This window comes from Sprattus sprattus (assembly GCF_963457725.1).
Source record: "Sprattus sprattus genome assembly, contig: scaffold_48, whole genome shotgun sequence".
NCBI lineage: Eukaryota > Metazoa > Chordata > Actinopteri > Clupeiformes > Clupeidae > Sprattus > Sprattus sprattus.
Window position 1 is genome coordinate 47,501 of NW_027666913.1, and position 12,865 is coordinate 60,365.

General features: G+C 43.2%; 1 protein-coding gene across 1 annotated transcript in view; it reads right to left on the reverse strand.

The window, feature by feature from the left end:
• Positions 1 to 1,178, reverse strand: part of LOC308382564 (SH2 domain-containing adapter protein B-like) — a gene marked incomplete at both ends in the record, with an annotated part of 44,715 nt that extends 43,537 nt beyond the window's left edge. The window contains one exon of the mRNA XM_080860962.1: positions 732 to 1,178. Within this exon, the coding sequence (XP_080717088.1) occupies positions 732 to 1,178 (447 nt within the window). The remainder of the gene's footprint in view (positions 1 to 731) is intronic.
• Positions 1,179 to 12,865: the final 11,687 nt, after the last annotated feature.

Consider the following 12,865-nt stretch of genomic DNA (forward strand, 5'->3'; position numbering starts at 1 on the left):
ACACCTGAAGCACCAGTATGGGTTATTTAGGGGATCTGGAGTCTGTGTTTTATGTTCATGGTTTTGACACCCACGGTATAAAATGTGGTGGGAGATGTTTAACTGTCTCCCGCTGGAAATAGAGAAAACGGAACAAGTGGCTCATGCGCCTCTATGACATTACAGTTACTGGTTAAGGTGAGTCTTTGTAGTTTAATGTGCGGTTGGAGAGGGCCCACAGGGTTCATTTAGGCCTGTAGGCTACGTGCACAGCGCAGAGCGTTGCGCAAAAATGCATCTGCCACGCAAAAAAAAACGTGCCAGTGTCTATAGTCAACTATGGAATGTCGATTGTTACCAGTTACATTGTAGCTAGCTGACTGCACTCGAGTAGGCTACGGAACTCAACCTTTGAGGACAATTGTAAGCAACTTGTTTGGCAGGTTTTCGCCTACAACTTGCAAACAAGAATGAGTAAGACAACGTCGGAACGGCAACCTTGTTTAAATAAACGAATCCAAGACGATTACTCTTTTATTGACACAACCAGTTAAACTCGTGACTGATCTCTGTAGACTATTATATATGTCAGCTTGGTTAACAAAAAAATAAAAATCGGTAAAGACAGTAACTCAACTCACAAGTCCAAGTTCCGTCTGAAGAGGTACTTTTAAAAGACAAAGACCATTAGTACCGTGGTTGTATAGAGATGTTCAGCAGCACTCTACCTGTTCACTTGGAAAGCCCCTTACCTTATCTTGCTTGCCGTCATTTGCTGGAGGAGGTGAGGTGGGAGATTTAACGCTGCCGATAGTGACGTTCCCTGCTGGGGCTGCTGTAACGCTGCTGACCGGGGAGCAGTTGTTTTTTTCTACCGTTTCCACCTTTATGAGTCGGTGTTTCGGTGACACGTACTTTATGTCCGGCGACCCTATAGAGCTCGAACCAGTTTGAAACGCAAGATTTCCGCCTCCAGTGTACGGGTCCTCGAAGTCCCGTTCCTTCTGTAGTTTGTAGGCAGCGAGAATGTCCGGTTGCGCGGGGCTCGGATAGTGCGTCGAGGCACCGGAGCTTGTTTGAAGGTAGCCAGGCGTACCGGGCACTATGGTGTGGCAGTGTCTGTAGTCCGGTTTTGGAGGAGCCGGAGGTGGTGCTTTGGTGGTTTTGAATCCTAGGTGTTCCTTGAACCATTTGGCCATGCTGCCAGCGCATTGCTCAAAAGTCCGAAAAGAAGATTTTTGTTCCACTTTTCCTGACAAGATCCGTCGGTTTCTTATGTGCGCGTCCGGATTCTGGGCTTTCCGTGGCTGGCGACCGAGCGTTTTCCCCAGCTCCGAGACAGCTCCTGGGTTGTTCAGAGCGTCAGGCACTTTCCCTTCTCCAACTCTGACACGCTCACACGCACTGACAGAGAGCTCGGCTCACAACCACACACGCTGCGCTGGCTTTACGCTAAGCAGCATGGGAGAGCTCTTATCTGGATGTGGGTTGCGCTCCCTCACACGGGCTACCTGGGAACGTTCACTGCCATCTACCGGAGCGATATGCTAATATATTGTACTGTCATGCCTATTTCACAAGCGATAAAAACGGATAAAATATGAGCGTGACTTCATGTAACATGAAACATGCCAGAGTAAAACCCAGGCTCTGTGAATAATTTCTGCCAACACAAGACACCACACTGTGCTAGTAATACATTCACTATTCATGAATGGGAAACGTATGGTACGAATATGAATAGGTGTGAATTGGGGGATGAGTGCTATATGAATGTATTAGCTTAATTTTGTCATTATTTTTTCATGAAATGCAACAGGTAATATGGATAACATGGTCAAATATTAAGCAACTGTGGCATAATCTATTTGAAGCAACAGCACAACCCTATGCTGCCCTCCAGTTCAATTTGTATAACCATTTGCATTTTTAATTAATACTTGTAGTGGAGATAATATCACTTTCTAGCTAGCTAGCTGCTTGCCTGCCTACATGTCTGCATGTCTGCCTGCCAGTCAATCTCTGAAAGGCGTATTTGATTACAGACAGTCTTTGCATCTGTGAGTTAAACTGTAGAAGATTCCAGTAGCACCTGGGCAGCCTTTGTTGTATGGGGCTGGGAGAAGTGCTGAAGTGGGCTACTTTGATCTCCGAGACGTCCAGAGCTGACTGATGTGATTGTAAATCGCCTCCCCAGTGACTGGAGAGGTTGGCTGAATTATTGTGGGCCAGATCCCGCCCCACCCCATCTCCTCCGCAAGCCCATCAGCACCAGTTCAAAGAGGCGGCTGTGGATCCACGCCAGATCCATTTGGACTGCAGTGGCAGGATAGACTATAGAATCTCTCCCCCTGAAAATAAAGGTGGAAAAATCAATAGCGAAAAAAAAAAACAATCTGGAAAACAGCCTCTGATATAGGGTAAGGGCCATAGGCTCACCCCATCTCTGCAATGTTGATAGTGTTCTGCCGTAGATGTTAGGACCGTAGCTCTGTTTCCAAATTCACTTTGCGTACTTCTATATCAGAGATAAAGAAGGGGGAACGAGAGAGAGAGAGATAGAAAGAAAGAGGGGAAGAGAGAGATGAAACCGAAGTGGAGAGCTACAGATCCGAAGACGCAGCCAGTGTCTTCAAGTGAGTGATGAAAAACCGCAAAGAAGCCATTTTCTTGGAACTGTAACCCTCCTTCGCCAAGGTCCCCCGCCGCACACGTCGGAGAGGCCTTGAGAGAAGATCAAGAGGTAAACACTAATTGAGTCTGCTCTCCAGGGCCCTCCTCTTCCCCCCACTCCAGCAGTCAGCCAGTCAGCCAGCCAGCCAGTCAGCCAGCGCGGCTGCGATGGTCACATGACCTCCAGACAGCACTGCGGCGCTCTGGCTTTTTATGAAGCAATGTTTCTCTTTAATGACCCCTGCACCCTAAGGCGAGGAGCTCAGGCAGTTTAGCCCTGAACAGCGCCGTAGAGGCCCCGGCAGCCCCAGAGGCTCGGACCTGACACGGAGGACCCCGGCACTGGGCCGGCCCCCAGATCTGGACAAGCTCGGCACCACATCCGTTCCAGAGTGTATGTATAGTTAACAGCACGAAGGTGGAATAACTCACATTTCTTTCTTCATCGTCCTCCCAGAGACAGAAGGTTCTACGTGGGAAGCAGGGAGGGGACAGATTATCAGTCCCTTTGCCCTGAACTGAGATCAGCCTTGAGATTATTACCGTCCAGGACCTCCCAGATCTCAAAGCACTCGTTTGTGAACATCATGCAGTCCATTAAGTAAGCATACAGTATATCTCTATGAGACAAACCTTTGCTGTGCTGAATTAACATAGACTCTTGAGAAGATCTTGAGGGAGAAGAAGACCAATGGATTAGCTGCTCTACACACTGTAAATAGCTACAAGCTAGAAGGGCGCTTAGAGCCCTTCAGTATAGCCACGTTACTCAGTTGTCACTGACAATATATTCATGTATGGATCATTACATTATGTGACCCCTGCAGCACAATAAGACCAACAGGCAGTCAGTGAAACACAAAGAATCAATCTATCAATCAATCGATCAACAAATCAATTAATCAATCCCTGACTTGCCCATCCACTCATTTCATTCAGTAATAGATACATTTACATATCGACGTCAGATCCAACACCTTTCAATGCACACCAGGGGCCGTATTCACAAAGAATCTTAGGGCTAAAAGTAGCTCATAAGTGGCGAATTTAGGAGAAACTCCTAAAAATAATGGGCGTGTCAGTCTTAAATGTAGGACTCCTAATTTTTTTTACTAAGAGCAATTCACAAAATATTTTATCCCTAAAAGTAGCACCTAAGTCTAGGACAGCTTAAAACTCCTCATGAGGACTCCTAAGTCACTAAGACCTATTCACAAAAAATCGTAAGATGGCTGCAGCCGACTTGGAATTGATAAAAGACATTGCTTAAACCGTGAAGGTATTAATATTGTCGTAGAATTAGCGCGGGATGCAATGACGCCTTTAAACAACGATGTGTTCCGAAGTGAAATGTTTGGAAACATAAAGATAGTCTATTTGGCTTCGCGGAAAACGCAAATGACGACACCGGGAATCATCATTCAGCCGTTTAATTCATCAAACTATCAACGCACTGTAGACCCCACATCATCCAACAGTTGGATGTACCGATGACTTGTGCATTTCAACGGAGAGCGGTCTGCAGCAGGTTTTTGAGAACTTACCAGCTGAATGCCGCTGGGGTGACAGTGGCTATTGGTCCTGGGACCAGTAGGCTTTCGCTTAGGCTATACGTTTCACGTTCGTTTCGCTTTGATCAATTTAGATTGGAGGGCTTAAAGGGCCGCATGTGCTGATATTTGAAGTGGTCAAGGGCTGGAAATATAATACATAATAAATATAATACAGCCTTACAGTTTGCTGGGTGCTTTAATTATTACTGCCTTGATTACATGCAATTGCAATATTTTATATTGATCGCTTTATATTTCTCTTAACGTGCAAAGTGTCATTCCCGTTGGATGCACAAACTTGTCATCATGCGTGTGCATTCTGCTAACTGCACTGTCCATAACTATTTAATATGACTTAATTTGAAGCCTAGGTTATTCTCTTATTTTCAGTCGATATAGTGGGATTGTTAGAGAGACGTCACAAATGAGTTTTTAATGAGAGAGCCTGTCAACAACCAATCACCGTCCTCACCCCTTCTAAACTCGTGCATGAGAAGTGACGTCATCCATAGCAACGGAGTTTTTATCTTAAGCTTAGGAGTTGGTATTATCCTTAGTATGAGTAGGTCTCAGAGCCGTTGTGAATCACTTTTAAGAAATTACTCCTACGTAAAAGGTTTTAGCGCGAGTTAGGAGCACTCCTAGTGGTAAGATAAAAGGCTTTGTGAATACGGCCCCAGATCTGTCCAAGAAGAAGTGCAATATTCTCCTTCTACTAATCAGGGACAACATTGTCACCTGTTTGATTGACTGTAATGCATTTGAAACACACAAGAAACACACTTGTAGGTCAAGAAACACACTTGTAAGTCAAGAAACACACTTGTAAGTCAAGAAACACACTTGTAGGTCAAGAAACACACTTGTAAGTCAAGAAACACACTTGTAAGTCAAGAAACACACTTGTAAGTCAAGAAACACACTTGTAGGTCAAGAAACACACTTGTAAGTCAAGAAACACACTTGTAAGTCAAGAAACACACTTGTAGGTCGACTCATACCTTGGGTCTTCTGTGGTGTGCCAATTAGATAATGATTCATACATAGCTGATGTCATTAATGTCAAGGTTACTGTAAAACCTGACAAGCGGGAGTTTTTTTATTAATTCATTTTTTCCAACGAGTATGGCATTCTGGGTAATTACACTTGTGGGAGGGGCTTAGCGAAGCGGCTGGAATGCCCTGTCCACGTGTTCGTATAGCCGAAGAGCACGGTGCTAATGACACCACACTATCCAGGGAGAACCCATACTGATGAGAATGTGTATCTGTGTTACACTGTCAGTTGTGTGGATAAAAGTGTGCCAATGACTAAATATAAATGTCCAATCCATGATTAACATAAGGGGACCACACGATTAATACAATATTGACATATTGAATGATTATTTACATAATGTTAATCTCATGTTTATGCACAAACATTGATGCCCTCACTGAGATAAGGTTTTTTTGAATGAAACATGAATGCAGGTTTTGCCTTCTTATATGAAAGGACACAGAGACTCCGGTGATCTGTGAAGTGTTTTCCAAAGACCTGCCAAAGACCTCCATCAATGGAGAGACAGAGCAGTGACACACCAGAGCAGCGGCTATAAAGAAACTGAAAATACGAGCCTGCTCCCGGTTCAATTTCACCTTTATGTGACAGATAAACAAAACACAATAAAACAGGATCCGAAAAAAAAAGCACTGCAAACCTTGGTACATGCTGGTCAAGGACAGAGAAAACGATGAGGTTGTGTGAGGGAGTGGCAGACTGTGTGTGTGTGTGTGTGTGTGTGAGAGAGAGAGAGAGAGAGAGAGAGAGAGCATTAGCATGGCTGTGCGTGTGTGTGTGGGTGTGTGTGTGTGTGTGTGCGTGTGTGTGTGTGTGTGTGTGTGTGTGTGTGAGAGAGAGAGAGAGAGAGAGAAAGAGCATGATTATGGCTGTGTGTGTGTGTGTGAGAGAGAGAGAGAGAGAAAGAGAGCATGAACATGGCTGTGTGAGTGTGTGTGTGTGAACATGAGTATGTCTTTGTTTGTGTATGTCTAGTGTGTCTGTGTGTGTGTTGGGTTGTGTTCCTGCACAGACAGGAGAGTCAGGTGTTTGGCTCAGAAGTCTACCCCCCACAAATGCTTCAAAGAGAGGGCATACTGTATATGAAAAGATATAATTCACTGTAGATTCTCCCAGACACCAGATGGGATGGAAAAACAAAGCTAGCCATTTCCTGCTGTCAAGCACCAAATAAAAGCTGTTTGTGACATGACTCTGAATATCAGACAGTTTGATGGGTTTCTCTGTGTGTGACAACAGTTTTTATTATTTGTATTTCATATAAAAGTGTAGAATCAGACCAAACTACTACTACGAAGAAGAACATCTTCTGAACAACAAATAATTCAAATGCAATGCATAACAAACATGAAATCCCTTTTTTATGAAAAATCCCTGCTGTGTTTGTGTGTGTGTGTGTGTGTGTGTGTGTGTGTGTGTGTGTGTGTGTGTGTGTGTGTGTGTGTGTGTGTGTGTGTGTGTGTGTGTGTGTGTGTGTGTGTGTGTGTGTGTGTGTGTGTGTGTGTGTGTGTGTGTGTGTGTGTGTGTGTGTGTGTGTGTGTGTGTGTGTGTGTGTGTGTGTGTGTGTGTGTGTGTGTGTGTGTGTGTGTGTGCGTGCGCATTACATATCATTATTCTGCTCATATCCTCTGAGGCTTGACCCAACAGGGTGACATGACATCATATCCACCATATCCAATTACATCTAATTACATCACTGAGTCACACTGAGAAACTGAGAGACCTTGCTTCAAGATATCAGATGCCTCAGAGAGTGCCAGAAGCAAGGCAAGCATATTACTTAAGTCAACTACATGACAGAAAACTTTGCTGGTTGCATGTCATAACAAAACCAGTCACACTGAAACTGGATTTGATGTTTGAATGTTCGAATCAGGGGACATGTGAATGTGAACCATTCATCTTGATCAGTATAGTTATAGTTATTTAGCTTTTGTTTTTAAGCTTTTGTCCAAAGCCACTTACAAAACACTAGATAAAAAAAGAGTAAAAACAACGCTGAGAAAATCAAGCAATACTCATAATACAATTAATACATAAACCCATTTTTAGTTTCCCTTTAAAGTAAAACAGATAGTCAATATAATAATAATACCAAAACTATGATTATATTTATTAAAAAAATTGATCAAACAAAATAACTAATTTGACAAATGTTGCCTAAATGCCCTCTGAATGTACCAAGGCTGACACTGGAATGTCACTAAGACTGTTGTTAGTGTTACTATCCAGCTAATAGGCAGCGACATCCAATGGAAATACATGGTAAATGGACTGCATATAGCTCTTGTTTACTTATTAGCTCTTCACAGGTTACTGACTCATACATCTACCCATTCACACACTGACGGTGAAGGCTACCATGCAAGGTGCCACCCTGCACATCAGGAGTGATTGGGCGTTCATTGCTTGCTCAAGGCCACTTATACGCACGGTGAGGAGCCTGTTCTTCACATCTCTTCTGGTGTGAAGGGTTAAATGGCTATGCACCACCCAGAAGCTGTTGCACTGCCACTGCAGAGCCAGTAGGGGTGCAGAGGGTCAAGGGACACCAGCCCATTGAGGATTAGAATGTTGCTAGCTGAAGGTTCCATTTGATGATGTAATAATGAACTCAGGCAGTCAATGTAAATTCTAGATCTATTCCAGAATGTTCTAGAATGACTTGCAAAAAAAATAAAAAATCATAGCATGTCCATATGAACTATTCCGGACTCGATCTCATAGGGATTCCAGAGCACAGAGACTTGTTCCATTACACTGACATGACTCACAGCAAATCCAACATATCCTACAAGTGAGGAGGTTCGCATCGCATTGCCAGATTGAGAAACCAAGTCTTGCCTTAAAGGTGCACGATGACTCACCTACGATGACTCACTTTTATTTCAATAACCTGATATCATAGATCATAATCAGACTCTGGTGTTACAAAGAGTTCATCAGCATCCAGCACATGCCATTCTCATCAGAAATCACTGCTTTGACACTTCCAATTCAGTTTAACACAAAAGTCTTTCAGGGAACTGACAGGGGCAAAAGAGGACATCTCAATTACACTGAACAATAACATAATTTCTGGCAAAGTACCCACGCATCAAATGAACTGAAAAAAGAATGACTCAGGGTGTGAAAAAGACAGACATAGATTCCAATTATGACAGCTCCCAATCCATGTGCTTAACCATAGGCCCTAGCTCGACAGTGTGAATGCCTGCAGGGCTATGTTCAGCCTACTTCACGGCAGTGCAAAAATGTCAGTACCTTCTCAAATGCAAACCTCGCAAACCTAGGAAACAGGAACTATCTCCTAACTCACCCGAAGTGCTTTCAACCTGACATTTACAGTTTTTTTTTGTCAGCTGTCACATTACCTGACTTCCCAAGCAAAAACAAATCTCTGTCAGTGGTTATTATGTCCACATGGTGAATTTCTGGGATGAAATCTGGACCTGGCACATTCAAGTCTCAACAGTAAAGGAACAGTGTGGCATGTACTCTGCAAAATGGACTCTGACAGACTGCAATATTTATTTATAAATTGGTAAAATAAACAGCGGGTCGAAAATCAAAGTTCAGACATAATGTAAACATTGGACAGATCCAGTGGTGTGGTCCAGGGTATACGCAGGTATACGGAGTATACCCACTTATTTTTCAGTCAGCATTGAGTATACCCACTTCTTAAAACAGGGCGTTTATCCTGTGCTGTATTGGCTGCATAAACAAAAAGGGAAAAATTAAGAGTATACCCACTTCTACAGGGACCACTTCACCACTGGACAGAGCCCTTGTAGTATACTCAACAGTGTAACTGTAAGATATAGGGCCCTACTTTGGGCGGTGGAGACAGCTGACAGAAATGGCCTATTCTGCCCGTTCAGGTTATTCAAAATCAGAATAAAACTTTCCTCTGAGGTGTGGATTTTCGATATAGGCGTATTCCTTTTCGAAAAGGAACATTTGAATCTGCCAATCACAAACCATCACTGCCGTAAACCATCACTGCACATTATGCCAACATTCTTCTGTGAGACAGCTGGCAGTACAGGTTATTCATCATCAGAATAAAACTTTCCTCTGAGATGTGGATTTTCGATATAGTACGCCTATATCGAAAATCCACATCTCAGAAGAAAGTTTTTCCTCTTTGAAAAGGAACATTTGAATCTGCCAATCACAAACCAAACCATCACTGCACATTATGCCAACATTCTTCTGTATAAGCAAGGGAGCGGGAACAAACCTGTGTCATGAGTTAATGCAATTAATCCATCTCAAATATCCTTCAAGTTCACATGTAACCTGGCAGAAAAAAAAATACAATGTTTGTTTTAAAAGGTTAAACCACTTGAACGCACTCGAGTGCCTGGGAAAAGATAGTCCAACTTGTCCGACTTGAATTCAATTGCCCAGAAAAGCAGTAAACGAATGCCATCCATGATGTAAATGCACAATAATGACATTTCTTGTTATTTCTATTCACATATTGCAGTCTAATTAGACTGAGGCAGAAGAAGAAATGTTTCCACAAAAGATATTTTGTCTTGGCAGTTACGGAATGCAGAAAGATATTGCATTCAGGTTCAAACCTGGTGTTCAAATTCATCAACATAAATATAGCGGGCAACCTCCCATATCTTATGCATTCCCCATTCACGTAGGCTACTGAGCACTGCTGTGTTACACATCAGGTTTTATCCCTGTCTTTGGAACATCTCTTGTGTGGACCCCAGGAAGAGTAGCTGGTGTCTTTGGCATCAGCTAATGGGGATCCGAATAAAATCAAATCAAATCAAATCTCATATTGTAAGTATATCTACACATACAGTACAGTAACCAGATGCCTCATATTACACAACTGAATGCCTTCTGTCAACTCTCTTCCATTGATCCAACGGTCAGATAAAACAGGCTTTCACTCACCTATTCAGTTCAGCTGGGGTTCTGGATGCACCCACTGCACCAATAGCCTACAGTGTTCAGGATAATTCCAAGAAGAAAAGTCATGTAAAGGATAAAATGTCAATCTTATTAATGTTGAATACCATAGTTACCATAGTTACCTTAGATGAGCGTATTATACTGTTGCAGTAGCCTAAAAGCTTAAGATTATTCTTACGCATCTCCACACAGCACAGTACACCACACAGCACCGTTTGTTACCTTAGCTATCGGGCAAAGGAGTGAAAGTAGCCTACTAAGGGAACCCTGGTGTCTATCGGAAAACTTGTATTTCTATAGAAGATAGAGCTGACCTCTTCTACTCGCAAGTCCCACCTCAGCAAGTGCCAGAATGTCTGCTGAAACATTTAACATTTCAGCAAATATGTTAACTCTACATTTCTTTCATTTCAATACCTTGCTGCAAAGTACCAACTGTGTTCCATTAAACAAATTTTGATCATTAAATTGAATATGTATCCCATTTTATGATACGCATGTTTGGACATTTTACATTCTAGTCCAAAATAAATTCTCCAGAATGCGGGCCTATGTGAAATAGGCTACATTGATCTCCATTAAAAAAAAAACGTTAGATTGTCATGGATTCTAAGTGAGCCCAACGCTTTATGTATTTACAGGCACCTGCCGGTCAGGTACCCTGTAGGCCTAGGGTTCAAAGCCAGGTGGGGTGACTGCTCTCGCCCTTCGCTACAGTCGGCTTTAACCAAACCTTGACTCTGATTAACTTTAGCCAGGCTCTGACCACCTAGTGCCTTTGATCACATCTTTACCAAACACTTTCCCACTTGTGCAACGGTGTGCATAACCTGCTGATCCTGGCAGCCATTTCCGCCACTATACCAAGATCAAGTTACTGAGTCATCTTCGTCAATATTCATTGGCCCAGTGAAAGTTAGTTATTATCCGTACTGTCGTGAATCAAATAAACCTCCCTCACACATGAAGTCATGCAATCATAAGTACATTCTCAAAAACGACCCTATAGGGATCAGATCCAGTACATTCACTGAAGCTGTCTGCACACACTTGACCATATTGTTTGCTACCAAAGGCTCAGCAAAGACAGCTTCATCAATCATCTCTGGGCAGTGTCACAGAGTGGCAATAAATAAAACAGAGAACATCTGCAGGTTCAAACATGTGGTTGAGACAGAGAGAGGGAGGCTGGGCAGCCCGTTGACTGTTTTATGGGGAGTATCAGTACCAGAAATCCACCTGCTTCATGAGGCAGTGGAGTGAAATATGCCTGGTGTGAGTTACATTCTTAATGCATTTTCTTATTTTTTTTTTTTCACATAGAGATCAGCTTGGAGGCAGCCTGTAGGCTATTTACTTTGGGAATGTCTTCGTCTCTCATCCAAATGTCAATCAAAAAGAGAGAGGAGTGTGTGTGTGTGTGTGTGTGTGTGTGTGTGTGTGTGTGTGTGAGAGAGAGTCAGCTCATTCTCTCCCACCCACCAATCAAAGAGATCTGGATTATGTTTATGTATTTATTTGTGTTTAAGTGTGTGTGTGTGTGTGTGTGTGTGTGTGTGACTGTGTGTGTGTGTATGGGTGTGTGTGTGTTTGTGTTTGGGTTTGTGTGTGTGTGTGTGTGGGTGTGTGTGTGTGGGAGTGTACGTGTAGAAAAAGGTCTCTCTCTTCTCTGACCTCCACCCCTTGTCATCCCCGCCACCTCCAGAGTTGCATTATCTCAGCTCAGGCAGTGGAAATGAAATGTAATATTAATGCTGATACGACCTTCACAGACACACGGGGAACACTCGGACGGGGTATTGATCTCGGTCCAATCTTAGTTCTGCAGCGGTCTCAGGTGGGTTGTGGTTATGAGCTTAACCACCGGGGGTCAGGGCGCGTGGACTCCATGCATACTAACGTAACGGATACTCTGCCTGAGATGTTTGCAAACTGGCATATTGAAAAGGAGATGGAATTTAAAAAAGCAAAAGAAAGAAACTACGACAAGTTTTAAAGGTGTGTGGGGACATTTTGTGCTCAACTTCACAACCTACTGAGAGAGCAGCGAGACCACAGGTGACTGGCCGGGTGCTAAACAAGCTGATCATGATCCAAACGTTAGGTCGTCTCCTAAAGCCAGACTTGGCTGATATGTGAACGGACAACATCTACCAGATATTTAAGCAGTTTTTTGGCTTGTTTCAGTATGTGAGCGGTTTTAGGATTGTTTCACTCTTGACACAGGTTATGCAGGCGTGGTTGTGAATGCCAGGCTTGATGCAAGTATTTTAAGCACAGATTTTAAGCACAGTGTGTCAGTTGTTGGCCTGTGCCTTTCAGATTGGATGCACCGCTCATCAAATAGGGGCTAACAGAGGGGTATTCTTTTGGTTGCTGCTGAATCGGCAACTGCAAAAGAAAGATTTAAGATGCAGAAGATGGTACATTCCATTCTGATAACAATGAATTATGTCTCGTTTGTTTTCACAGAATAGGGATATCTCGACGGCTAGTTGAGACAGAGCCCCTTGCAGAAATGCGTAGAATGCAGCTGGTGCTTGTGTTGCGTTATCAGTTGTGTCCTGACGTATTTCTGAATGCAACAATGCAACGTCTGCGTTCGCAGACTTGTGTTGTGTATGAATTGGCTCTCAAAGGTGTCATTATAAATGTT